At 41.7% G+C, this 27,794-nt stretch overlaps 1 protein-coding gene across 8 annotated transcripts; it reads left to right on the top strand.

Moving 5' to 3' along the window:
- The first annotated feature begins 95 nt into the window (after nucleotides 1-95).
- GMEB1 (glucocorticoid modulatory element binding protein 1) lies at nucleotides 96-27,794 on the top strand. 8 transcript variants are annotated; one of them, XM_070260622.1, is made up of 10 exons: nucleotides 96-528; nucleotides 6,668-6,825; nucleotides 11,847-11,929; nucleotides 12,904-13,028; nucleotides 14,634-14,737; nucleotides 16,965-17,122; nucleotides 19,001-19,132; nucleotides 20,122-20,259; nucleotides 22,503-22,625; nucleotides 25,482-27,794. In XM_070260622.1, the coding sequence occupies exons 2-10, from the start codon at nucleotides 6,698-6,700 to the stop codon at nucleotides 26,180-26,182; spliced, it is 1,692 nt and encodes a 563-aa protein (XP_070116723.1). In that variant the 5' UTR covers nucleotides 96-528; nucleotides 6,668-6,697; the 3' UTR covers nucleotides 26,183-27,794. The 8 variants fall into 8 exon arrangements, with proteins under 8 accessions (XP_070116723.1, XP_070116725.1, XP_023490708.1 ...); XM_070260624.1 differs by having other exon boundaries at nucleotides 103-528; nucleotides 6,671-6,825; XM_023634940.2 differs by having other exon boundaries at nucleotides 410-528; nucleotides 11,817-11,929.

Below are 27,794 nucleotides of genomic sequence, written 5' to 3'. Positions count from 1 at the left end.
TGCTCAAGGACTCGCGACCGGTTACTGACTCTATACTCGGCCAGATCTTTTAATCCAAATTGATACTTGGGTCATAACTTCTGAAGGTCTGATAAGATGTAAGCTTCACAAAACAGGACTGGGGAAGGCAGGAGGGGCAGAGTCCTCCAGTGGAGTCGAGAGACCTGCCTTTGCCCCCGTTTGTGGATGAGGTGCATCTTTAATTTAGGCCTCATCTTCCTCATCCATGAAGTGGGAGAAGGAGAGTTCCTGGAGTCCCTGGCGTCCTTCTCAACACTGACTTTCCAGACCAGAAGACCCCTGCTCAGGGAAAGGCTCACTCAGATCCCTCCGGCCGAGGCTCATCCTCCGAGGGACCGGCAATAGGGACGCGTCCCCTTTAAGGCGCCAGCTCGCCCTCGGCGGCGGCCGGAAGTGTGGAAGCCGGGCCTGGCGGCGGCGGTGGCGGTAGCGGCCGTGGCGGCCTCTGCGCATGCTCCGTCGCCCGCCCGCCCTGGCCGCTCGCCGCCCGCCCGCCCGACGGAGACGGTGAGGAGGGGGAGGGGTGGGCGCGCGAGCGCGGGCGCGGGGTGGGGTGGGGGCGGGGGGGCGGGCGCGGGGGCCGCGCGGCGGCCGGCGAGGGCGGGCGGGCGCGCAGGGGGCGGGGGGCTGCTGCCTCCGCGGGCGCCTCCCCACGCCCTGTGCGTGCCGCCGCCGCCGCCGGGGAGCGAGCGGACGTCGCGGCGCCGCGGGGGGGTGGGGGGACGCTGCCGCTGGGTCCGCCCGAGCAGCCGGGCCGCCCCCAGCGCGGCCGGCCGCGCCGCTCGGGCTCGGCCCCCGGCCGAGAGCGGCGGGGGCCGGCGAGCCCGGGACTGGGGGGGGCCCTGGCGCCCCCGGACCGGGGGGCCCGGAAGTCCTCGGGCGAGGGGCCAGGAGGGGCCGGAGCGCCTCCGGACCGAGAGGCCCGGACGTCCAGGACCCCGGCGAGGGTCCGGGGACCCTGGGGTATCCCCAGAGGCGGGGTCCGGGGCGCGCCGGGCCCGTCGCTGAGGGGCTGAGGAGAGGCCTGGGTCGCGCTCGCGGGGGAGGGAGGGGGCGAAAGGGGAGGGGGGCCTGGGTGGCTGCCGGGAGGAGCCCCCCGGAGCTTTGGCGCGCGCGTAAGAGCGGAGGGTGGGTTCTGCTGGGGACAGCCGAGGCCAGGCTTCACCTGAGGGGCGCGGTGGAGGCCTCGGCCCTGCAGTCCGGCCAAAGAGGCAGGTGTTTTTCCCCAGGCAGGCGTGGTGGCAGTCCGGGTAGTGGGAGCAGGGGACGCGGAGGGAGAGCTCCCGGGGAAGCCAGGGGCCCCTGCCTTCCCGTCGTGAGGGGCCGGGAGTAGGACACCTCAGAGGCTCCCAAAGTCGGGATGGGGCGGGGGTTGAGTCCCTGCTGGTAGAGAACGGGGTGATCTGGTGTGTCACGGGTGGGGAGGGCCATGTTTTTGAGGGCCCGAGAGGAGATAATTGAGGGCAGGAAGTGTAGAGCACCCTCACTCTCTGAAATTAGGTGTCTCCTGATGGAGGGGCAGAATCCTCCCTCGGGGTCCTGGACACTGACCCTCCAGACTGAGGCTTGTCGAGTCTTGCCCCGGGGTTCAGGGGAAGGCTCGGCTGCCCAAGGAGCAGGAGGAGGCCTGAATTCTTCTCTCAAGATGAGAGAAATCTCAAAGCCACTTCCTGGCAGACCCAGAAGGGGCCTGGAATGGTGTCTGTTTAGGAGAACCAAGAAGTGGGGTTTCCTGCGTAACCTCGAGGATTCGGGAAAGGGACGACCAGATCATTCTGTCCTCACGGAGGGATTCCTTTTGCCCCCCTTGCCTCTGATGATTACCAAAGTGCTGTGGGGGGACTTCTTCATTAAATGTCTGGACTGCTGCCCCCGATTTGTCAGCTTTTCATCGGTTATGCATGTTTAGTATCTACTGACTTGATGACTGTTTCATCAGTCAACGACCACTTACATTTCCCTCAGCAAGCATGTATTGAATAGCTGTCTTATACTTCAGCTGGGTTAGTTTGGGCCCTGTTTTGGTCTTGTACTAAGCACAAGTACCCTAGACTCTAGTGGGATGACCCTTCAAAGAACCCTCTTGTCCCACTGCTTCCCCAAACACCTGCATCGTAGTCTCCGATGTGTGACTTACCCTGAACTTGGTTTGCTCTGGCTGTTCCCTCACAGTGGTCCTGGGTGGCCTTCCTGTTGGCTTCATTACATCTGGTAGCACTCTGAATCACCTACTAAATACACGAGAAGGAATAAAGAAGGAAAAAAATCAAGGAGTTTTGGCCTCAAGTAATAATAAAGTTTTAACTTGGAAGTTTCTTGAGAATAGACTGCGAAACAGTCTACAAAAATTACAGTGTGGAATAAATACATTTTGGGGGTTAGGAAATTTCAAGATATCTGGTATTTCTGTTATTCCTTTTCAGCATCAGCTCTGATGTCCCTGTGATCATGTGACACTTGTGCTTACATCTTGCCATGTTTTAAACATTAGTTTTCAGGACACAAAAAAAATTTAATCCTGAGTAGGTCAGATGTCATTGTTTAGCTTTCCACTTGTTTATGTGAGCAGTCATGTGCTTACTTTTAGGGTGTCTTGGAAAGTAACTGCAAAATAATTTTTGCTTTTCACATAAATATGACATACTGCCTTTACATGTGTTGCCCTAGAATTATAGATAGTGTAGTGTGATGCCACCATGAATTCTCTAAGGCCTCTTCCATGAAATACCCGAAGGATCAGTTCACTCATCTTGCCTTAGGAGTTTTTGTTGCTATAAACAAGAGCTGCTTTTCACTTTACACTCAGCTCAAAGAGATGGCCTTGCAATTAGCCAGTGTAGTCTGTGGAGCTGGTAGCTGGTTACTTGTTAGAAATATGGTATTTAGGGTAATAAGAAATATTCAACCCAAACTTGCTTCTCTAAAGAATGTAAGAATTGCCATGTTGGATCAGACCTGTGTTTCTGACTGACACTGAGAGACATATTGTAGATGATTATAATTATCTTCTCTGATAAACTCAGAAGGTTGGAGAAGCAGCTAGAACATTCAACTTAGGTTCCAAGGTGTGGGAGGGGTAAGGAGTAAAATAAGAGTTCCTATTGAGTAAAGTATTAATCAAGTGCTTAGTCAACCACTTATTCAGAGTGTTGTAGAGAGACCTCAACCTTAGAGTAGAAGGTTGAAACTAGAATCATCCTCCTAATTCTGCTTTTCTAAAACCCATTAATTTACCTAATCTGTTAATTTTTAAAAAATTAAACATCTTTTTGGAGTAATAAATTCCGCCTTTTGGAATAATAAATTCCATAAGTTTGTTACCTGCTAAAGTATTACATCTTTTTAATTAGTTAAATATGTAATAGTAACAGAACAGTGCTCGACCATAAATGAGTGGCCAACAAATGTTAGCTGTGATGATTATTTTAATTCACCCTACACTTTTGTGTTTCACGCTTTGAAGATATCTATTGGTTCAATTATTCTAGGATTGATGGCGTTTGTATGCTTCATCATATCCCTTTTTTTCTTTTTCTAGACTTCAGGGTGCTAGTTGTTTTGGTTCTACTGCTGGCACTGAGCCGAACCAGCCTATCGATTCTTTTTTTTATTTTATTTTTTGTAATGCTTCAGTGCATGGTTGTACATCCTGGTTGTTAGTTTAGTGCTCTCTGTGTGCTGCCACGACAGTATGACAGACGGGTGGTGTGGTTCCACGACTGGGAAATGAACCCAGGCCACAGTGGTAAGAGCGCCAAATCTTAACCATTAGATCACCAGGGCTGGCTCTGTTTTTCTTCTCTAGGTTTAAACCTTTATCCTAAAGAAGTCATATTGTGTACTGCAATATCTTATAATTACTTTTTCCCTGTAGTATGTGACAGTGCCATGCATGTCTTTCCTTTCTGTAGTTCCTTAAGAGCAGATACTGTCTCCTTTCCAAGAAGGGGAGGCTAACTCTGTGCCTCATGTAGAGTAGAGACTCAGTAAATATTTGTTGAACTGGGAATAGTGATGGGCAATAAGTAAGGCAGCTTAGCCTAGCTGCCTAAGCAAATTTATATCCCCTAAATTAGAAGAGTAGAAAATTCTAGAAGTCTTTTAGGGTAAATTGGGTCATTCATCGCACAAAAATTTAATTACATGCCTGCTATGTGTTAGATTTCCTTAGAAAGGTTTAGGTAGGCAGTTTTGGAGATGGAGTCTGATACTTGAAAACTCTTACACTCCTGTGTCCTGGGCAGGGGAGCTGTTGAAAAAGAAAAGCAATCCTTGCTCTCCCAGGATGCAGTCTGGTGGGGAGAGGCTGTTGGTTGTGATGGGGTACTGCAGGCACTGAGGAAGCAAGAACACAAGCTCAAATCTGATCCAGGAAGTCACAGAAGGCCTCCCCGAGGAAGTGATGTTTTAAATAAGTCACAAAAGTTTAGCACTGACTAGCCCAAGAGGAAGGAAAAGAGAATTCCAGGTAGAGGAAACAAGTGTGAAGGCTCCGCTGAAGAAATATGACATGTTTGAGAAATTGGAAAAAATTCAATGACAGGAGCCCACAATGTGAGAGGAAAACTATGAGAAATGAGACTAGCAGGGTGGGCAGGGGACAGATTGGGAGGATTTTGTAAGCCATGTTAAGGTGTTTGCACTTTATTCTAACAGCAAAGAGAATCCACTGAAGAATTTTTAAGTAGGAAAATGACCTGTGGCCTTTAGTAAGATCACTTTGTCTGCTCTGTAAATAATAGATTGGAGAGCAAGACCAGAGATTAGGATACTGATGAGAAGCAGCTGGAAAAATGCAGGTAACAGTGTAGTGGCTCAGAATGTGGTGGCAGCACAGATGGAGAATGGGGGATAGTCAGAAGAAAGATATAGGTGATAGAATGGATAAGATTTGGTGGTTGATTGGATTTAGAAAGAGGAGTCAAAAATAACTCAGTTTCTGGACTGAGAAAATGAGTGGAGGATAGCACCATTTACTGAGGCAGGAAACACAGGAGCAGTTTTGAGAGGGAACATGAGTTCGGTTTAAGGTGACTACAAGATATTTTAAGAGGCTTTTGGATAAGAGGAGGTGTAGAATTCAGGAAAAATTTTGAACGTGAGACTCATAAAGGGCAGAAGTATAAGTCAGATGTGGGAATTTTAACTAGGTCAAATACAAACAAAAATTGATTGAATCAACATATGTCAGTGCCTATGATGAGCAGGGCTATGGGAGACAAAAAGAGTTTTAGATAAGCAGTACCTGTCCTCACAGACAGTACAGTGCGGTTATGAAGATAGATATCTGTTCAGTTAACTACAGTATACTATAGTATAACTATAGTATAGGTTCATCACAGTGATGAACACTAGAGGAGAGCTACAGACCACGTGTCGGGGGACTGCAGAAAAGAAAATGGTTTGGCAGTGTTTTGTGGAGGAGTGGGTTTTGAGTTGGGCCTTGAAAGAAGAAGGAGCTGAGGGAGAAAGGAGTTTGGGGCTTAAGGAATAACAAGGGTACAGAAAGCACATATTACGTATTCAGAATACAGTGGGTGGTCGGTATGTCTGGAGCTTAAGATTCTTGGGGTATGATAGTTGCAGGTAACTGGAAAAGTATTTTGAGGCCAAATGAGGGAGACTTTGAGTGCTATGCTTAAGTATGTGTATCATAGGCAAACAAGTGCTGTGGCAGAGCTGAGATGTGGATTCAGTTGTCTGACTATCAGTCACATATTCAAACCTACATCCGTCGTGTGCCTACTCTGTTCAGCACCGTCTCACATATCTAAGTAAATACAGTGCTCTTACCTATACTCTCTTAAGTGACTCCTTTCTTTTCAACTGTGAAGACTACCAGCTGGAGAATATCCTGGGGCCCTCTGAGTTTTCAATACGATTGGGACAATGCTTTGAGTTACTTTAGAGTCAAGGAGCATGTGTCGTGGATGGTTTCTTCAACAACCCTGCAAGGGAGATGTCAGGTGGATCATCTCTCCTTTCAGTCTCAGGCAAACAGGTATTAAGAAGTTCCTAGAGGTCATACAATTGGATTCAGCATTTATTAAACAACCACATGATGCAAGTCATCTTTCTCTTTCCATACAGCTTAATTCAGTTAGTCAGCAGATACTTATTAAGTACTCACAAAGGACAGAGTGCTCGATGAGGTGTAATGGCTGGTTGCAAAGAAAATAGATGATTCCTACTTTCTAGGAGCTTACTGTTCGGGATAGAACTAGTTTTGTACTGTAAACCAGCTCTCCAGAAAAAAAAAAAATACCCTGATTTGTAGTGCTTGCCAATTTCTGTGGTGTATATACTCCCAGCACCACTGATTTCAAGCTACCAACTTGATGTCGCTAAACTCAGAGTTGGGAATAGATGTGCACAGTTGGTTCTTAGGAGCTGGTAGAGTTGGCTCCAGCACGCTACTGGATGAATCACACATACGAAGAAAACCTACAACAGCAAGTGGGTACGAAGGCATTTCTGGAAAGATCAGAGCCTATGTGAGCCCCTTCTCACAGTTCCCCATCTTTTTCAGAAGACCATGATCTCCAGGGTGCCCTTGGAGTTGGTAGTCATTATCTTGGTGTTCCCTTCCTATGGTTGCCATCTTTTCAAGCCAGACAAAATTACTGGTGCTTCTTTTTTCTGACAGCAGCCTCAGCTATCTGACTTCATGTGAAAGATGGCTAATGCGGAAGTGAGTGTCCCCGTGGGGGATGTGGTTGTGGTACCCACTGAAGGAAATGAGGGGGAGAACCCTGAAGACACTAAAACCCAAGTGATCTTGCAGTTACAGCCTGTGCAACAAGGGTAAGTGACTCGAGATGTGGATATTCTGAAAAATTTGGGAGGTTTAAAGAGTGGGGAAATTATAACTTTATGGTTGCTTAGCACAGTGAAACATTCACCATCAATCTCTCAGAGCTGGCTAAGTTTTCATCTCCATAATGTAGTTTGTGCTATATTCATCATTTTAATACTTATTACAACAATCAGCTGTTTCCTTTCTCTCCCTCTTCTCCACCGTGATCTCCTTGAGGGGTAGTTATGCAGCTCCCTCATCTTATTTATCCACACTAGTTAGCACGGTGCTTTGGTACATGTTTACCCAAAGACAGTGAAGTTAGAGTCAGAGGAGATTAGGCAAGGCAGCTATAAAAGTTTTCCTACCAGAACCTCTCTTTGCCCTCATGGATGGACAAATTATCAAGCTTAGTCTATCAAAAATATATATCAACCACCTACTATTATATAATGAGTTACAAAGGTGTCAGAAGAAATATAGCACATGGTTCCCAAAGTCATGGAGCTTGCAATCTAGTTGTACAAACCAAAAAATACATATATGTAAATAAAGAGATCACTTACATGGCAAAAATCTAAGAAGTGCTAAGTGGCATGGCTAGGAAGTGCTTTGATGTCAGAGGATTACTATGAATTTGAAAGGAGATAAGTTTTAAAAAATGGTCTGGAAGGTTAAATAAGAATTAGATCTACTGGGGCAAAGGAGGGGTAGCTATTTTATCTTGGGGAATGTATAAAAGATTCTTCAGGGGCCCGCGGTTCAGGGGCATAGCGGTTAAGTTCATGCACTCTGCTTCGGTGGCCTGGGATTTGCTGGTTCAGATCCTGGGCACAGACTTATGCACTGCTTATCAAGCCATGCTGTGGCAGGCGTCCCACATATAAAGTAGAGGAAGATGGGCACAGACATTAGCTCAGGGCCAATCTTCCTCAGTAAAAAGAGGAGGATTGGTGGTGTATGTTAGCTCAGGGCTAATCTTCCTAAAAAAAAAAAAGAGAGTCTTCATATGATTAGAAATGTTCTTGGGCAAACATAATCCAATCCCAATCTACTAAGTAATGTACCTTGTCTTAACACTTCTGGAGAAAGACAATCAACTTCTTGGTAATTTTTAAAACTTTTTAATATAGAAAACTTCAAATATACACAAAAATGAAGAAGATACTATAATAAACTCCCATGTAAGCACCCATCAACCAGCTTCAATAATTATCAACACAGGGCCAGTCTTGTTTCATCTCTAAATCCACCCACTCCTGAATTTTTCTGAAGCAAACTCCAGACATTAGCATGTATCTGTAAAAGATAAGGACTTTCTCTTTTTAGTTTTTAAAATATATCATAGTTTGCTGACATTTCTGAATATTGTTAAGCATGAAGAAAATATTCTAACATCTATAAGGGAAAGTTGATATAAATAATTCCTGACATATAGTCAATAGCATGACTTAAATTTTTATAGGGACCAAAAGAATATCCATGCTTATTCACATTCGCTTCCTTGGGAATTTCATTTGTTACACGTACAACAACTTTAGTCATTACCCTTTGGTACAAGAGGAAGGAGTAAAGGGTAGGTTGTGTAGTCCTCAGCAGCTTTGTTTTCTTATGGAGTCATTATTTCTCTGTCTTTCCTAAAGCACTCAGTTGTCACTTGTCATATGCCCTGTAGAGAGAGAAAAAATTTCTTTGCTACTTAGAGACTTAATTCTTTTGAAGATTTAGTTTCCCTTATTTTTCTTTTGTCTCTTTATTTTACAAATGATACTGCCTTTTCTGGAAACCTCTCATTGCTTGATTAGATATAGGCATCTTTCTACAACATGTGTTGACTCCCCAGTCCACTGTTTGCGCTGAATTTAGTATATAAGCTAGTGAATAATCATTTTGAGGTACTGCATTCTGAGATGCCTGCCAATCTGATGCTCAGTTGATTTCTCTTGTTGTATTATTTAATTATATAATATTTTATTGCATTTTAGCCTCATTTTATAAAAAGGAGCAGGGAACAAAAACATTGATACTAGTGACAAGAAGTACAGGTCTTATAAGTTTAATATACTTGAAACAAAGATGGAAGTCAGCAGGTGTCAGTCTTCAGCCTCAGTCACACTTAACCTGATTGGCTGTAGGTTCAAGTATGAAGGAAAGAAACAGTCAAAGAGCATGTATGAATTACTAGGAACATATTGGTAAAGACTGTATCCAAAGGCCAGAAATAATTGGAGATTTTAGATACAGACTTTTGGATTTCAATATATAAAACTCCTCTTAATATGTCTTTAGCTTTTATATATATGACATTTTATACTTTTTAAAATATTCATTATGTACATGTTTTCAAGAATACATTGTGAAGCAAAAGTAGAGTGTCTGGTAACAGTCTCCCGATATGAATACATAGAACCTGACACATTGTATAAGATGATGCTGTCATAGTAACACCAGATCAGCTTTAAAATCTGTCCACATTTAACTTTTTTTTCTTAAACATAGTTACTAAGGTATCTAGAAGGCTTTTAATTCTGGGAGCTTGTCAACATAGAAGAGATGTTTAGCATATACTTTGTTTAAAAAAAGAAAAGAAAGAATAGTTATTAACTTTTTCAAGTGAAGTCTTTGATAACATACTCAAAAAGTTCTCGGAGGAGAGAAGGTACTAGGGTTCTGTCACTGTTCTTGGCTTTCCAGTTCATTTTGGATTCATAATAAAGTTTTTGACACAATGAGATCAGGGACTGGTGATTTTCGTACTACGTAAGTTTACTGAGTGTGCTGACTGACTTCATTCTTCTGTGGAGGACTGGGGTCCAGACGGAGTGGAATAGTTCAGGTTGAGGTATAGGAGCCCTCCTTTCCCTTTCATGCTCATATCCCTCCCTAGTAGAAAGTTTAAGTCTTAAGAACATATATAAACTCTTCCAGATTAGTAGGGTACCCCTTAGTTTATATCATAATCTTAATCCAACATTCAATTAATCAGAATATCTTTCCTCGACATTCTGGATAAAAAGAACTTAACTATATGTGGATTTTCAGTTTTCAGAGAATTAGAATACAATAAGGTAGACTTGACTTTAAAGCTCTAGTGAGCATAATTTTACCTTCCTTTAATGATTTATAAGGCATGTTAGTATCTTAAAATGCCTTAACATTTTGAACGTATTTTATGATTTTTTACTATAGCTGTAGTAGGTATAGAGAATTAGGCTAAATCCATTCCTACCCTGAGTTGCTTTAGAAAATTTTTCCCTGATAAAACCTTGTTTACTCATAAAAATATAGACTATGCCCTCTACTTCCCACTCCATGTGCAATTACTGGTTGTTGAACTTAGGTATAAATAAGAGTTTATTCTTTTAAGGGATTTTGCAGATATTGGCCAGTTTAGAATGAGTTTACTAATCTTACCTTAAGCAGTGGTTTCTCATATTTATTACCATCCTCATTCATCGACCAGCCATTTGAGTGCTTTGCCATGTTCCAGTTAGTATACTATGTTCCAGGCATACAAAATAGAATAAATGAATAAGACATAATCTCTGCTCTCAGGGACCTCGTAGACTATGCCCAAGGGGAGACAGACACGTAAACAAGTGTATAGAATTAAGTGTTTTAGGTGTTGTGACAAAAGCCTAGAGTAAAGTTGGGTCACAAAGGAGGACATGGGTGATTATACTGGAAGGAATGAGATGGAAGGAAAAGCATCATAGAGGCTACTCATTAAAAAAATGAATAGATTGGGAAGAATTTTCTGGGAAGAGGGAGAAGTAAGAGCAAAGAAAGAAGGTATAAAAGAAGATAGCAGTTTTGGGAACCACAAATAGTGTGGTATGATGAGGGCTTGGATTATAAGGTGGGGTTTGGGGAGAGTTGAAACCAGGGGTCAGATCTTGGAGGAACTTAGTCCTCCTTAATATTACTCACATTAAGGATTTGGGGCTTTATTTGAACAGCGAAGAGAGGGTTCTTGAAGGGTTTTAAGGAGGGATTTATGTGATATAGAAGATCAGGTAGATGCATAGAGACTAGTTCAGACTAGAGGTGATACAGCCTGAATTAAGGCAGTAGCAGTGGAAATAGAGTCGGGGATGGCGAGTATAGGAAGAAGAGTAGTTTGGGAGGTGGGAGAGGGAAGAGAACTTGGTTATTTTAGACATAATGTATTCCACAGAGTGTTATCGGACGTGCAAATGTAGTTATTCATTTAGCAGTTAACTCTGTCCTGGTGTGAAATTCAGAAAGGAGGTCTGTGCTAGAGCTGTCACCGGTGGGGATGGGTAATCACTGATGCAAAGGAGATTATTCAGGCAGTGCTTTCAAATAACAAGATGCAATAATTAACACATTGTTTACTATAGAATTTAAACAAAGGACATCAGTGTGTCATATTAGGTTATCTGAACTCATTTCTTAGAAGGTAGAAACATTTTAGAGAGACACTTTCCCTAAGTGGGACCTCTAGTTACTGCTAGGTACTTTGGGCATAGTCTTTCTCTCGCTTTTTTTTCACTAGGCTTTACTCATGTCAATAGTTTGGTTATGGTGCCTTAAAATATGCTAAAGTGCTAAAAAATGCTAAAGTGCCTGGATTTCAACAAGGAACAATAACTTCTATGGTCAACAGGTTATTCCTGTCTCGAACTGTCCAGCAGTATTACTTTATAGTCTTGTTAGGATAATTCTATAATATGACTTAATCTTATACTTGAAGCAACACTTTGTGTTATGAGCTTTTAAAGTTATGAAGGGAAAATTCTGGAGTAAAACGGTGGCAAGTGGAACTTTCCTTTGAGATGAGGAAAGTTGTTGATTCATTTCCATGGTAGTAGCTGCTAAGCAGACCTGGAGAGCTTAGAGTTTAAATACAATGGGGAACTAGTCACAGCATTAACATAAAGTTGTGAAGTATATTTATGTTAGTCCTTTTGAGATAGATTAAAACAAATTTCTTAACCCCATGCTGTGAATATTAATTTTTTCATGATTTATGTAGTTTGTTTATCGATGGACACTTTTACAACAGGATTTATGAAGCCGGGTCGGAGAACAACACAGCAGTTGTGGCAGTAGAAACACACACAATACACAAAATTGAAGAAGGGATTGGTAAGTCTTTTTGTTATTCTAGTACCTTTGACATTAGCTTCTTTGGTTGAGATTTCTTGCCTTTCGTGCTTTGTTTTTTTCCCCATACCTGGTGTGCCCTACCAGTGCTGCAGCCATCAATTTGATGGTGGCACATCTAGAAACACCACTGACTGAGATGCTAGGGCTGTCAGTTGATTGTTTAGCATCAGTTTGCTATAGTTGCTGAGAATATTTTTCATCTGTAAAAATCCCACAAAGAAATTGGAGCCTCAAGTTTGATCCCTGTCATTAGGGAAGTTATTGATGAAGACTGATGAGGTGTTGACTAGAAGGCAGTCAGTGGAAAGAAACTTTGAAATTAGACAAACTTGAGCCAGCCGTGATGGCCTAGCGGTTAAAGTTCGCTGAGCTCTGCTTGGGCAGCCTGGGTTCAGTTCCCCACGCGGAACCACACCACTCGTCTGTTAGTAGCTGTGCTGTGGCAGTGGCTCACATAGAACTAGAAGGCCTTACAACTAGAATATGCAGCTATGTACAGAGGCTTTGGGGAGGGAAAAGAAGAGAGAGGAAGACTGGCACAGAAGTTAACTCAGGGTGAATATTTCCCAGTTAAAAAAAAAAAGAAAAATGAAATTAGACAAACCTGAGTTTGACTCCCACTTTCTCACTTCTTAGCTGTATGTGCTTGGGAAAGTCCCTTCACCTTTCTGAGTCCCACAAATGTATATGTAAATACAGGAAACAATTGCTGCTTCATGATTGTTGTAAGAACTGAATAAGATTAAACATGTAAAAGCATATAGCTCAGTGCCTGGCATATAGTGGGAGCTCAGTAAGAGAGCTGTTATGCCAAACTTCTTCCAGAGGATTCTGAAACAATACCAGCCAGTGTGAACTGCTAGACCGTCAGAGGAACCAGAAGACTAGAGATTTTGAATTTAAGCTTTGGGGAAGAGTGTTTGATAAATAACTGATATTTTTTCCATTTTCAGATGCAAGCACTATAGAAGCAAATGAGGATATGGAAATTGCTTACCCCATAACTTGTGGGGAGAGCAAAGCCATCCTCCTCTGGAAGAAGTTTGTATGTCCAGGAATAAATGTGAAATGTGTCAAGGTAATTGTCTTCTCTCCTTACCATGGCCTATTTTGGGGTTCCTTGTTTTCAAAGGGCATGTTTTTGATGCCTCCTGTCTCTCTTCCACCATATCAATGTTTTTTGATTTTGTGCCTATAGTCCCATTGTGTCACAGTAGAAAAAACAAGGACTTGGGAGTCAAATAGACCTGGATTTAAGTCCCACTAGAATACAAGTTCTATGAGAGCAAGGAACTTGTCTGTCTTGTTCACCATTGTATTCCAAGCACCTAGAATAGTGCTTGGCTTATAGTAGATGATTAATAGATATTTATTGAATGAATGAATGAATCGAGTCTCATCTCTATCACTGACTAGCTGGGTGATCTTAAACAAGTCATTTGATGTTTCAGAGCTTCAGATGTTTCATTTCAGATGTTTCAGAGTATGTTAAAATACAAATAATGATATATACACACTGTAAGGTTGCTAGGAGATGAATGAGATAATATATGTAAAATCCCTTACATTGGTGTGCATAGTGGTAGAGTGTATTGGAAATTATTAATGATGAAAATAAATAATCTTGGGGGCCAGCCCCATGGCATAGTGGTTAATTTTGCATGCTCCGCTTTGGCATCCTAGGTTTTGTGGGTTCAGATCCTGGGCGTGGATCTACACACCGCTCATCAAGCCGTGCTGTGGTGGCATGCCACATACAAAATAGAGGAAGATTGGTGCAGATATTAGCTCAGGGATGATCTTACTCAAGCAAAAAAGAGGAAGATTGGCAACAGATGTTAGCTCAGGGCCACTCTTCCTCACTAAATAAATAAATAATCTTCACGAGAGCACAATGTGGAAATAATTGCTTATTCTAACTCCATTGGTAGCCACAGCTGTACCCATTGATAGTAATCACCCTCAGTGGCATCATCCTAGCATCATTAAGGATTACAGAGTTTTGAGGCTCTGCACTGCTATTGGTAGAAGTAAATATGGTTATAACCATGCTTATTCTTTCTGCCACATCGTGAATCTTATCATTAAAGCTGGATAGAGGGCCGGCCCTGTGGCACAGCGGTTAAGTTCACACGTTCCGCTTCTTGGCAGCCTGGGGTTTGCTGGTTCGGATTCTGGGTGCAGACATGGCACCGCTTGGCAAAAGCCATGCTGTGGTAGGCGTCCCACTTATAAGGTGGAGGAAGATGGGCATGGATGTTGGCTCGGGGCCGGTCTTCCTCAGCAAAAAGAGGAGGATTGGCAGTAGTTAGCTCAGGGCTAATCTTCCTCAAAAAAAAAAAAAAAAGCTGGATAGATTACTTGGGTTTATTTAAACAGCCTTTGCAACATTGGACCCAACTGCCTGATTAAGGGCATGAATAGATTTTAAATGCTAAGCAATATATTGATGTCTGATCCTCCTTGTGTCTTCTGTAGCTTTGTATCAGGGACAGGGCACTGTGCTCAGAGAAGGATCATCTCTGGCACAATAGGACAGGAGGCTGGATAATTAGGCTATGACTTAAGAGGTTGTCTGGGTATTTTTTGTATATAACAAGTAGTTATCATCTCCTTCTTTTTCCTCTTTCTCGTCCTGTCTAAGTTGACATTGGATTATTTTAGACTTTTCTTTTCACTTTAGTTCAATGATCAGTTGATCAGCCCCAAGCATTTTGTTCACCTGGCTGGCAAGTCCACCCTAAAGGACTGGAAGAGAGCCATTCGTCTGGGTGGAATCATGCTCAGGTAAGCTCTAATGGCAAGCACATACCTTTCAACAGACCTTGAGACACTTAATCATGGTAGAATCCAGAGAATCCAGTCTTTGCTCTGTAATTTCAAATTTTATTCTTTCTGAAGGATTGTTTTGAGCAATCCATGCATTATTTGACTTTCATCAACCTGTTCTTAAAATCCCTGGGAGAGAAGGAATATTGAATTAATTAACTCTTCTCAGCATCTGGGGCAAATTTTTCTGATGTCAGGATGGTGGGTAGGATCCTCTTTGGGCAGAGGAGCTCAGGAGTAGATGACAGTCCTGCCTGACATCACCAAGCCTAGGCAGAGCTAAGACTGGTGCTGAGAAAATGTGACAACCACAGACAAGTGTAGGCTGACTGACAAATCCTGGGATAATCTGATAAAGTAGAAGGGTGCTGTTGATAAGTAACAGTTATGCACAGGGAATGTAATTTTTGCCATCATTGTATCACAGAAATAAACTTAGAGAAGTGTAATATTCCCTCCCCCACTCCTTTTTTGCAACAAGTTTACTATTGTAATTTTTTCCCTCTGGTGAAGATTGACCTTAGTTGGTTCCTTGAGCACTTGCCTATTGATAGAAAATTTTAAAATATGGTCAAGAATTAAAAGTTCCCCACAAAACTGTATCAAGAGCCTTAAAAACATTTTACCCTTTGTCTTTAATTCCTTTCAAGGAACTTGTCTTAAAAATCTATAGTGCTTGTAGAGATTCACGCATAAATGTTCATTGCAACATTATTTATTATGGGGAAAATTACAGTCTGCTTTAATATACAGTCAAGGTATATTTAAAGTAAGTTATGGCTAGTCTAAATAGGTATGAGTATATACTATGGGATATAATGCAGTTATTAAAATATTTCTAAAGAGTTTTTAGGGGCTGGCCCTGTGGCCGAGTGGTTAAGTTCACGTGCTCCGCTTCAACAGCCCAGGGTTTCACCAGTTTGGATCCTGGGCGCGGACATGGCACCACTGGTCAGGCCATGCTGAGGCGGTGTCCCACATGCCACAACTAGAAGGACCCACAACTAAAATATACAACTATGTACCGGGGGGATTTGGGGAGAAAAAGCAGGAAAAAAAAAAAGATTGACAGCAGTTGTTAGCTCAAGTGTCAATCTTTAAGAAAGAGCTTTTACATGGAAAAATGCTTATGATATAATGTGAAGAAAGAAAACAAAAGATAAAGTCGATTAAACAGTGTGATTTTAGCTGTGTTAAAAAATACACATATGTAAGTAAAATTTAGTAGAAGAAAATATGCCAAAATGTTGATGTTATCTCTGAGTTGTGGGATTTTTTTTAAAGGGTAGTTATTTTCTGTACAGCTTTCTGTATTTTCCACAGAAAATGTTAATTTTTTATTCACATATTATTTTTATAGTCATAGACAATTTAAAAAAAATTCACCCCAGATGATTTGTGTACAGAAATCAGTAGTTGAATAAAATTGGGGAGGAATACCTTTAACTTTCATTTTCATGGTTCTTGGCCTGTTTTATTTGCCCAGAAAAACAAGCATATGCCTACTTTCTGCAAATGTAAAAAGGAATAAGAACGTCTAAAAAACCTTTAGTGAAAGCCAAGTAACATTATAACATAGAGTTTACTATAATTAAAATACTCCACGGTTTTGCACATGACCTATAATAACAATGTCTTGTGGATCCACTTAGAAGGACATTTTATAGTGGGGGTTTAGTATAACCAACTTTGCTCTGTATTTATAGGAGAGATGTTATCAATTTTTTTTTTTAAGGAAGAAAATATGCTGAAGTTTTATGTCTCCAAAAGTGGAAACAGATCTTGCTGATCTATAAATACTAATACATCAGAATCTCATCATAAAATTCTAATTCCCCTGTGGCATTTCTCAGTTGTTCTGGGGTATGAGCTAGTTTTTTTGCCATTAGGGTTTGGTTTTAGTGAAATTCTATGGGGAAATAGCTATTGTCAGGAGTGTTTACCTAAAGCTTAGTGATAAGGGGAAATAAAAGAGTACTCAAAATGTGTAGACTGGGGAAGGCAGAGGAATACTTGTAAATGTGGGCAGGACCAATGAAAATTTTATAGCCCCAGTTAGAACTTTTGCAACCTAATGACTTTTGAGGTTTTGCTAATCTGCAGAGTAGACTCAGCAAGTTTGTCCCCGAGGCCTAATTCCCTCTAGAAGTGCGGACTGAACTGGTCCTTATCTCCCTTTGCACAGGAAAATGATGGACTCCGGGCAGATTGATTTTTACCAACATGACAAGGTTTGCTCCAATACCTGCAGAAGCACCAAATTTGATCTTCTGATCAGCAGTGCAAGAGCTCCAGTGCCAGGACAGCAGACAAGTGTGGTGCAGACACCCACTTCGGCCGATGGTAGGGGGTAGGAAACCACCTGAAAACCCGCTATGTTTTTCAATAGCACTTTCCCTCTCATTTCTTCTTTGTGTTTCTTAATTTTGATTCTCATGAGCATTGATGTCTCTGTAAAGTATAAGAATCTTGGATGGGATTCCATGCTTTAGAAACAGACCTCTTCATTTTCTCCCAAATGATTCCTATTGGCCAGACCGCCTTCCTTGTTTCTTTGTTACAATGCATGGTAAGCATTAGAAGGATGGTTTGGTAATTCTAATACTTATTCAGCTGTTTCACTTTGGTGCCACTTGGCATATCTAGGTTGAAATTAGACTGTTTTGAAAATCCTTTGCTCTATTAGTGGTCAAAGCAGGAAGGTGGATTAGAATGGTGGATGGTTTTCAATTGTTGAACTGAGATGTATCAAAGATGATGAATTGTTGACTGGGCTGGACTCTGGAGACTGTGCTGTAAGGATCAAAGAGCTCTGCCTGGAAGGGATCCAGATAACCCAGCTGAGGCTTCCTCTCAAATAAGGCAGGATGGGCACACACTTAACTTCAGTATTGTTGAGCTTAGGACTGGGGCTCCCTGCCCATCTCCAGGAATGATGTAGCTGTGTGAAATTGTTACTATTAAGCATTCACTTAGTCCAACTGGAGACTTAGCACAGTTAGATAGAAGTAGTCTCAACTTCTATCCAGAAGACTTATAAGTATGCCTGACAGAGTTGCAAGAACCCTAAAGGATGTAGGGGAAGTACTGTGCTTTAAAGTTTTTGAGGTTTCTTTTGATCAGCCCTGATATTCTGTGAGTAACCACTGGGTGAGTAGAAGCCAACTGTCTTGGAACCCAAGTCCTTTCCAGGAAAGTATAAAATATCTGGCAGCTTGGATTTTTGGTCATGTGACTCACTGGAAAAATGGAAAATGCTGTCATTATTTACTTCCTTTTTATTTGGCTAAAACTCCTTTACATGATTATCCATATTGATACTACTTTTTTGCTTGATTATTGATATCCTCCAGCATGTAGAGTCCACACTTGTCTGTCTGGATCAGTTTGATTTTTCTCAATTCTCTTTGTTTAAAATCTTAGGGGGCCGGCCCCATGGCCAAGTGGTTGAGTTCGCGCATTCTGCTTCGGCAGCCCAGGGTTTCGCCAGTTCGGATCCTGGGCGCGGACCTAGCACCACTCTTCAAGCTATGCTGAGGTGGTGTCCCACATGGCACAACTAGAAGGAGCCACAGCTAAAATATACAACTATGTACTAGGGGGCTTTGGGGAGAAGAAGGAAAAATTTTTTTAAAAATCTTAATATACAATTGATAACAAAGGGTTTTTTTCTCTGTGAATCTGCTATTCATGGATCTCTTCTTATCTGATTTTTCTTTGGTCTCATATCTCTTGCTTTCTTTTACATAGGCTGATAAATAAGCTGTAGCAACTTCAGATGTTCTAGATACTTAGTAACAAACATGCTTGTAGTAGGGTTCTTGGTTAAGCACCATTCTCTTCTCTTATATTTTTTTAGGTCCTCTTCATCCTCACTAAGTCTCGGGTAGGCAGCCCAGCAATCATACCCACCTTCATTCAGTCTCTTTCAAAAACATCCCTGCTCAGGAAGCAGATTGCTCTTTTGTGATTTTATAAGTTATCTTTCACTTTCTATTCAGAGTAAGAAGAGAGCATTTTCTTTTGCAAGGCAAGTTTTCTTTAGAAAATCCAATATTCATCCTGGCTTACTTAGGATTCTAGTTTTTAATATATGGACCTGCAGGCAAAAGGTCAGAAGGTTAAAATAACAGGGTCTCTTTGACTGTGAGTATGAGACAGAGGATAGCTATGACTTTTCCATAAAGTTCACTGGCCTTACCTCCAATGGACTGCTTTTAGGTAGCATCACACAGATTGCCATCTCAGAAGAGAGCATGGAAGAGGCAGGGCTGGAATGGAACTCGGCTCTCACTGCTGCTGTCACCATGGCCACAGAAGAGGGCGTGAAAAAAGACTCAGAGGAAATTTCAGGTACTTTTCTATAGGGCTCAGATACCTTGCGGGATTTTGTAATCCTTATCACTATTATGATTATGGACACAGAAGGCATCTTAATTACTTTTGCTGGTTTTTCTCATGCATATTAATACTACTTATAGCTGCAAACATCTTATTTTAATCCATGCAACAGCGCTGCAAAGTCACATTTTACACGTGAAGAAATTGAGATTCAGAAAGGTGCAGCAACTTGCCAAAGACCAGTCACACAACCAATAAGTGTCAGAGCTGAATTCAGCTTTTTGACTCTATAGCCCATGCTTTTCATCCAATCAAACTGCCTCCAACTTTGGCACATTTCTTGGCTAAACCAAGCTGCAAGATGTTAGAAGGAAAAATTAGGTAGCAGGTTGTGTAGAGGATGGTGATTAATGATGATTCACTTAGAGGGGACCAGGAGAGGCCTCACATTATCCTCCGTTCATTAATTCATTTAAAAAATATTTATTGCTGCCTGTTTGTGGTTGGCACTGTTGCTAGAGGCTAGATAAATAGATGAAAAGATGTAGCCTCTGCCCTCGGGGAGCTTATCACCTCACCTATGCAACTGTTTTGTTTTTTATTTTTTTAAGTAGAGGACTAGGAGGAATATATCTTTAGTTTAATATCTTTATTATTTAACTTTTAAAATATTAAATATTATTTAATTTTAAATTAAATTATTTAAATAAACAATATTTAATTTAATATCTTTATTAGGACGATGCCTGCTCGTTATAGCCAGAGCCATGACAAATTGAGGCAATTATCCCAAATCCCTTTTGTTGCTGAAGAGGCCAAATAATTAGGTACCAATTCAGGGAGGCAGCTAGTTTTTCAAAAGCTTCTTCCCTTTTCCCAGAAATGGCCCAACAAGAAATCATTTTGAATTGAAATAATTTTGAATTTAATATGTTGTAGACATGTGCCTAAGAATATATAGTACCCTTTGTTTACCCTCTGTCTTATCCCTCTTGTACCAGAGGACACTTTGATGTTCTGGAAAGGAATAGCTGATGTGGGACTGATGGAAGAGGTTGTCTGCAATATACAGAAGGAAATAGAGGAGCTGCTGAGGGGAGTTCAACAGCGCCTCATCCAGGCTCCCTTCCAGGTCACAGGTGAGTGTATTAACCCTAACAATAGTCGTCGTTTATTAAACACTAACAACTGTAGGCAGATCCTGTCAGCCTCGCGAAAACAGTGAGGTATAGGTGTTATCATCCCCATTTTACAGATTAGGAAACTAAGGCTCATAAAAGTTAATTTACTTGTTCAAAGTTCATAACTAGGTTTTGAAGTCAGATCTGGCCATGCTTTTTGCAAAGGTAATTTTTGCCTTTGTAAATGGTGCCAGGAAGCAACCTCTCTCTGTCTCTATATAAATGGTCTGAAAATTGGAGAAATCTACCTGGTTTTAGATAATTCTCATATTCTATTAGTTTAAAGGCTCCAGAACTACAGAACTATTGTGTGTACTTATAGCTGTTTCTGAATATTCACAGAGTGCTTGCTGCTGTGCACAATGTAAAAAGGATGTTCTAATCATCTGATACCAAAAGGGGTCATGATGAGATCTCATAAGGTTGTGTGTTCATTGAGTTCTTAGATTTGTTGGTTGTATCTTATTACCTCTTTATAACTCATACATAATGTAAATACACCTAAACAAACTTTACAGAAAAATCTTTTTTTACATGCTTGAAGTAAAAAAAAGGCAAATAATATGGAGAATGGGGGTGGCTATTTTAGATAGTGTAGTCAAGAAAGGCCTCTTTAAGGAGGTGGCATTTGAGCAGAGATCTGAATTGAAGAAGCTAGCCATGTGACAAGCTGGGAGAAGGAACATTCCAGGTAGAAGGAACAAAGACCTTAAAGTTGCAATGAGCCTGATGGGTTAAAAGAGTTACAGAAGCATCGACGTGGCAGGTAGTAAGGTTGGGGAGCGTGATAGGTGATGAAGTTGGGGAGGAACAGAGCGGACAGTTTAGATAAGCTTTGGTGAACTTTGGGCTTTATTTTAAGGTGATGGTAAGCCGTCATAGTGATTTTGAGTAGGGGAATGAAGTTATCAGATTTATTCATATTTTTAAAAGATCACTCACACTTTTAAAAGATCCACACTCTGTGTGGAGAATAGGCTATATGGGGCAAGAATGGAAACAAGAAGATTGATTGGGAAACTCTTGAAGGAATTACTCCAGGCAGGAGATGATGGTGGCATGGATTAGAGTGGGTAATGGTAGACCTGGGAAGAAGTGATCATACTGGGGATATGTTTTGAATGTGGAACTGACAAATCTTGGATTGGATGTAGGGTGAAAGAGAAAGAAATCCAGGATGACTCATACAGTTTTGGCCTGAGCTGTGAATGGTGATATCATTTCCTGAGATGAAGACCACTGGGAGAAGAAATCAAAATTAGTTTTTGACTTGTTAAATTGAAATGCTTATGAGGCCTTCAAATGGAGCTTTCACTCAGCTAGATGAAAGTATGAATCCGGGGAAGTATGAATCTGGAACGCAGGAAAGAGGTCAGGGCTGGAGATCTCCATGTGGGAGTTCTCAGCTTGTACATGTTATTTAAAAGATGGAACTGGATGAGAAGATTGTGGAAGAGTTATAGGTGGAGAAGTGATCCGATTTAAGGAAGTAAGGACCACAATTACTGACAACTCTTTCAAGAAGTTTTGTATAAAGGGAGACAGATAATACTATTAATAATATTGTATGCCAGTCCCCATGTTAAAATGTGATATTTCTGGGGCCGGCCTGGTGGCACAGCAGTTAAGTTTGCATGTTCTGCTTTGGTGGCCTGGGTTTGCCGGTTCGGATCCCAGGTGTGGACCCTTGTCAAGCCATGCTGTGGCAGGCGTCCCACATATAAAGTAGAGGAAGATGGGCACAGATGTTAGCTCAGGGCTAATCTTCCTCAAAAAAAAAAAATAAATATGATATTTCTAATCTTCATATCTATCTTGCAGAGTAAGTATTATTAGTCCCACTTTTTTTCAAATGAGAAAACTGAGGCATGAAATGACTTATCCAAGGTCACACAGATAGGAGGAAACAGCAAAACTGAGATTCTATGACCGTGTTTTCTAAACCAAAAGTCAGAACCTATAACCAGATGCAAGATTTTTTTCCTTATGTTTGTATTTATTTATATGGAGAGATGTATAAAAATATAACAATTAAATCAAAATTAGTTATACATGTGATAAATCTTTGTTAAAATTTTTAAAAAATGCGATTAGAATCATCCTGCCATTTCTGGGTTGTTTCACATTTATACGCAGCAAAACAGGGATTTGGTGGAGCATTTCTGTTTTAGCTCAACAGGCATGTCTTTTGTTTCCAATAGATGCCGCTGTTCTCAACAATGTAGCACATACATTTGGCCTGATGGACACAGTCAAGAAGGTTTTGGACAACAGAAAGAACCAAGTGGAGCAGGGGGAAGAGCAGTTTCTCTATACTCTGACAGGTGTGTTTAGCTTCTCTCTCTTCTTAGGTGATACTGTGCTAATATCCTTGAGTCTTGCCATTTCTTTGTTGACTTCTGTTAGGACTGGCTTCCTCCCTCCCTCCCTCCCTTCCTTCTTTCTTTCATTTCTTCTTCATCATAGTCCTCCTTCTATATCTTTTGGAGGATTAAGAGGTTGGCTAGAATGCTCCATTAATCCAGTAATATTGGTAGCAGAAGAAACAAATTTGCCTTTGTCTTTTTTTATATTATTGATACTGCATCTTTTGATAGATATAAATTTAGCACCCTCTTTATTATTCGTGGTAATCAGAAATTATGAAGACATGGATAATTTAACTCTTTTTATCAAGTATTTACTTTGTGCTGTCTCCACACTAGGTTTTAGAAATATAATGTTGAATAAGACAGGCTCCATTTCTTCATGGTCTTCAAGGAACTCAAGGGAAAAGCAGACATAGAAATAAGTCCAAAGAGTAGTTCAGTTTTGTGACAGAGGCGTATAGCAGTGGGTATGGTAGAAGAACAGAGGGAGTTGGCACTTATACCTGGAGAGAATCAAGAGGCGCTTTTGGGGGGGGTAAGGCAGATGAAAGATATCAAACAAGTCAGGTTTGGACTCTCAGCCTTTGAATGATGCAGGATGTATTATAGTCAGTCATGAAGCCAAAAGGCAAAGATCATTTGGTAAGAGAAGAACAATTTATGTTGTCTTAAACTTATTTTTATGCCTAGTTTATATTTTAAACTCAGTTTACCGAGTACTCTTAGAGATGCCCTTTTTCATGTGATCCTCCTGAGAATGTTATAGGCTGTAATCCCTATTTTACAAATGATCCAATAGAGGCACAGAGAGGATAAATGATTTGCCTGGGGCCACACCACTACTTGACAGTGAAGCCTGGAGTAGAACTCTGTCTTCTTATTCCCAACCCAGTGCTATCTTCCACCTTGAAACTTTACACCATCTGAAAAATGGTTTTTGTTAGAAATGTAGGCTTCTGGTTACTTGTCCATATTATTTTTTTAGATAGTTTTAATTATAGTATACATGAAGTTTTGTTTTCTGCTTTTTTCACTATGACATATTAATATTTTTCTGAGTTAGCTACACAGTACTTCACATAGACATGCTATTAGGAGACATTTGAATTTTCAAAATTTTCCTCAGTAGCTTATATTATTGCTGTGAGCTTGTATGTATATAACTTTTTCTTTTTATTTCTTTCCTTTTCTTTTTTTTTTTTTTTTTTTTGCTGAAGAAGATTGGCCCTGAGCTAACATCTGTGCCAGTCTTCTATTTTGTATGTGGGTTGCTGCCACAGCATGGCTGCTGATGAGCAGTGTAGGTCTGTGCCCAGGAACTGAACCTGGGCCACCAAAGTAGAGCGTGTCAAACTTAACCACTAGGCCACAGGGCTGGCCCTACTTTTTCTTTTTATGTCCTTTTAAACTACTTCTGAGGACTAAGCTTGAGGTTAAATGGTATTGATAATTTTTTTATGGATTTTTGTGACCTATTGTCAAATTTCCAAGGTGATTATACCAATTTATGTCACCAGTTTGAACTTACCAAAATTGGGCGCTGTTATTTATAATATTCTCTGATTTAGCTTTTTTTTAAATTATAGATTTAATCTGTATCTTGTTTAGGTTCACATTTCTTTGATTACTACTGAACAGGGAAAAAATGGAGTATTTTGTAACCTTAAAGGGCAGTATTTTAAAATTTTTTAACATGTTCTTAATCCCTGCCTACTCCTTTTATTCCAAGCAAGGAATTAACTTGCTTTTGGTGTTCAAAAGGAAGCAAAGTGCTCTGCAGGTGAAACTGACTACTTATTGGATGCTTATCAGGTACTAAGCAGTAGAGAAGTTCTGTTGTAGAACCAGACTCACCAGTGGTCACCAAGGTTAGATTGGACACTTGGGAGAGGGATAGTGACAGGTGTATTGTGGTGGAAAAGCCACCAAGTTGGCCATCAGGAGACTTTTGTCTTGGCCCAAGATTTGTGACCTCAAGTAAGTCACTTTACCTCTCTGAATCTCTGTTGAAATGAATGTGCTAGAACTCCAAGACTTCCTTCAGTTCTGTAATTCTTAGGAATTTCTTCTGTAACTTTATGTAGACTTCTCTGGGGGCTAATGGTAGGCTAAGGCCATTTGGGTCACCAGCAAGGTGAACCTGCCTTGAAGGACATTTTGGAAATCACTGTTTTTCAGAGTGACCATTGTAGCTCCTTTGTCGGTCCACGGCAGATACAAAGGGATTATGCAGATGTTCCTTATTTTCATCTGTAGACCAGGCAAGGTGTATATAAGCTGCTAGATCAACTGGAGGCTTCTTTGGTTTGCATTTTGGTGACAGGTGATAAAATGCCACAGGAGCTCCTGGAGTTGAGCTATAGTAGGATCACAGCTTAAAAAGATTCTGAATTGTTGCCCTGCCTATAATCACACAATTAAATGTAATTACTGGAGGGATTTTAAAAATCATCCAGGGGCCAGCCCAGTGGTGTAGTGGTTAAGTTTGCACGCTCCACTTTGACGGCCTGGGGTTCACAGGTTTGGATCCCAGGCTCGGACCTACACACCACTCATCAAGCCATGCTGTGGCAGCATCCCACATACAAAATAGAGGAAGATTGGCACAGATGTTAGCTCAGGGCCAATCTTCCTCAGCAAAAGAAACAAAAAAAATTCATCCAGTCTAGTTTCTTCTTGAAAACAATCAAGTGACTTGCCTGAGGCTACATAGTGGCAAAACCAGGACAAGGCTGCAGGTCTCCTCACTCCAAGTTTACTGTTCCCAAGATTAGACTTCCCTCCACACAAAGTCTGTCTTTTTTTCCATAGACTTGGAACGCCAGTTGGAAGAGCAGAAGAAGCAAGCTCAGGATCACAGGCTGAAGTCCCAGACGGTTCAAAATGTGGTACTGATGCCTGTGAGCACTCCTAAGCCTCCAAAAAGGCCCCGGCTCCAGCGGCCAGCCTCCACCACTGTCCTGAGCCCTTCTCCTCCTGTCCAGCAGCCTCAGTTCACAGTCATCTCACCCATCACCATCACCCCAGTGGGTCAGTCGTTTTCCATGGGCAATATTCCAGTGGCTACCCTCAGCCAGGGCTCCAGTCCTGTGACTGTCCACACACTGCCTTCTGGCCCTCAGCTCTTCCGCTATGCCACAGTGGTCTCCTCTGCCAAGAGCAGCTCACCAGAAACAGTGACCATCCACCCTTCATCTAGCTTGGCACTGCTAAGCTCCACCGCCATGCAGGATGGGAGTACCCTGGGCAACATGACCACTATGGTGAGCCCTGTGGAATTGGTGGCCATGGAGTCTGGCCTGACCTCGGCAATCCAGGCTGTTGAAAGCACCTCAGAGGATGGGCAGACCATCATTGAGATTGACCCAGCCCCAGACCCAGAGGCTGAGGATACTGAGGGCAAAGCAGTCATTTTGGAGACAGAACTGAGGACTGAGGAGAAAGTTGTAGCTGAGATGGAAGAACACCAGCATCAAGTTCACAACGTGGAGATTGTAGTCTTAGAGGATTAACTGGGGATCTTGGGGCCAGGAGATATGTTTTGGTTTCAAATTTTAATTATTTGTGTTTTTTTTTTTTATCATTGTCCCACTCATTTCCACATAGGATCCTTTTTTTTAAAACAAAATCTCGTTGTTATAATTGAAAATGTTGGGTCCCTCCCACACCCTCATTGAAAAATGGACAAAAATAAGCTGCCTTTCCAGAATTTGAGAGTAGGTCACTCAATGTCCTAAGCCTCTTACACCAAGAAAGTTATTTCTTTTAGGGGAGGCATCAAGATAACCGGAAACCCTATCCAGAAAGCTCTTTCCAGACTAGTCTATCTGTGTACGCATGTGTTTTTATTCTCATAAAGATGCATTGACCAAACTCTGGAACAGAGATCTGACACTGGAAGGCAACCCACTCACACATGGATGCAGAAGGATACTTTATTTTGTATCTTGGAAAGGGCCCTCAGAGGCCAGTGCAAAACTGAAACAAAAGGAAGTTGAACTCTGCTTGGAGGGGAAGGTGGCATACCAGCAGCGGCTTAAAAAGGGAAGTGCTTTGGCCAGGATGGGGCAAGGAAATTATCTTACTTCCAGAAGTGCAACTGATGCCTCTTGATATCTCTGAGGGTTACCACCATGGGTGCCGTTTTGAGGAGAGGGCAGTGGTAAGTGGAAGGGTACGTCTCCATGGAACAAGCAGCATCAGGGGCCTGCGGCTTTACAGAAATAGCAATCCAGGGATGTCACAGCTGTGCTTTGGGATTGAAGCTCACCTTGCCCCCGACTTTGTCAAAGCACTTAACCCTTCTAAACTAGGATCAGTCCATTCCTTTGCAAAGTGTGTTTTGTGGTGTAAATTGCTCTGGTTCTTGGACTGTGGCTGTCATGGGGGTGGGGCTCCAAGGCCATCATTTTTACTGCATGACCCCAGGAGCGGGGGAGTTCCTCATCCAGACCAGCTGCCCTCTTTGGTGGGGCCATGTTTTGGCTTTGGAACCAAAAGCAGCCACTCATTTGGTGCTTCCTCTTGTTCACCCCTCCATCCTTCAACTGTTAATGGCATCTGTCTTCTGGATCCCACGCTCTTCAGCTTTTTGGCTGATTCCGAGAACAGTGACAGGTGCCTGCCTGCCTTCATCCCCTTTTAGATTCATTTATACCATTTATACCACAGATGTTTCTGTGAGATATTGAGCTCATAAAAAAACCTTAGGCTTGGCAGGGAAGACTCAACACCCCCAGCCTATCCTGAGGCACTGAGTAGATGTCTCCTCCTGAGCGAGCTGGACTCCCTGGGAAAGAAGCATTGTCTGCCACGTTACATTATAGGAAATGTACAGCAATGTCAATAATGATGTCTTTGGGGGGATTTTTTTATGTTGTTTGTGTATTTAGAGCTGGGCCATTTTCCGTGCTGTGATTCCTTCTCTTTGACCATCGTCAGTGTTTGGGGGCAAGAGTGGACCCTGGTTTTTATTTCTTTGATTGCATTGTTTACTGCACTAGGAAAAACATAGGGAAACTGCAGACAATTTAAAGGAAAAATAGGTCAAAAAAGAAAGCACACACCTTAGGAGTGGGAGGATTTTTGTTTTTTTTTTAATTAAAAGCAAAACTTTGACCTGTA

The sequence above is a fragment of the Equus caballus genome, chromosome 2 (assembly GCF_041296265.1).
Source record: "Equus caballus isolate H_3958 breed thoroughbred chromosome 2, TB-T2T, whole genome shotgun sequence".
NCBI classification, from domain to species: domain Eukaryota; kingdom Metazoa; phylum Chordata; class Mammalia; order Perissodactyla; family Equidae; genus Equus; species Equus caballus.
Note: the sequence above shows the minus strand (reverse complement) of the source record. Positions and strands in the feature narration are given on the sequence as shown.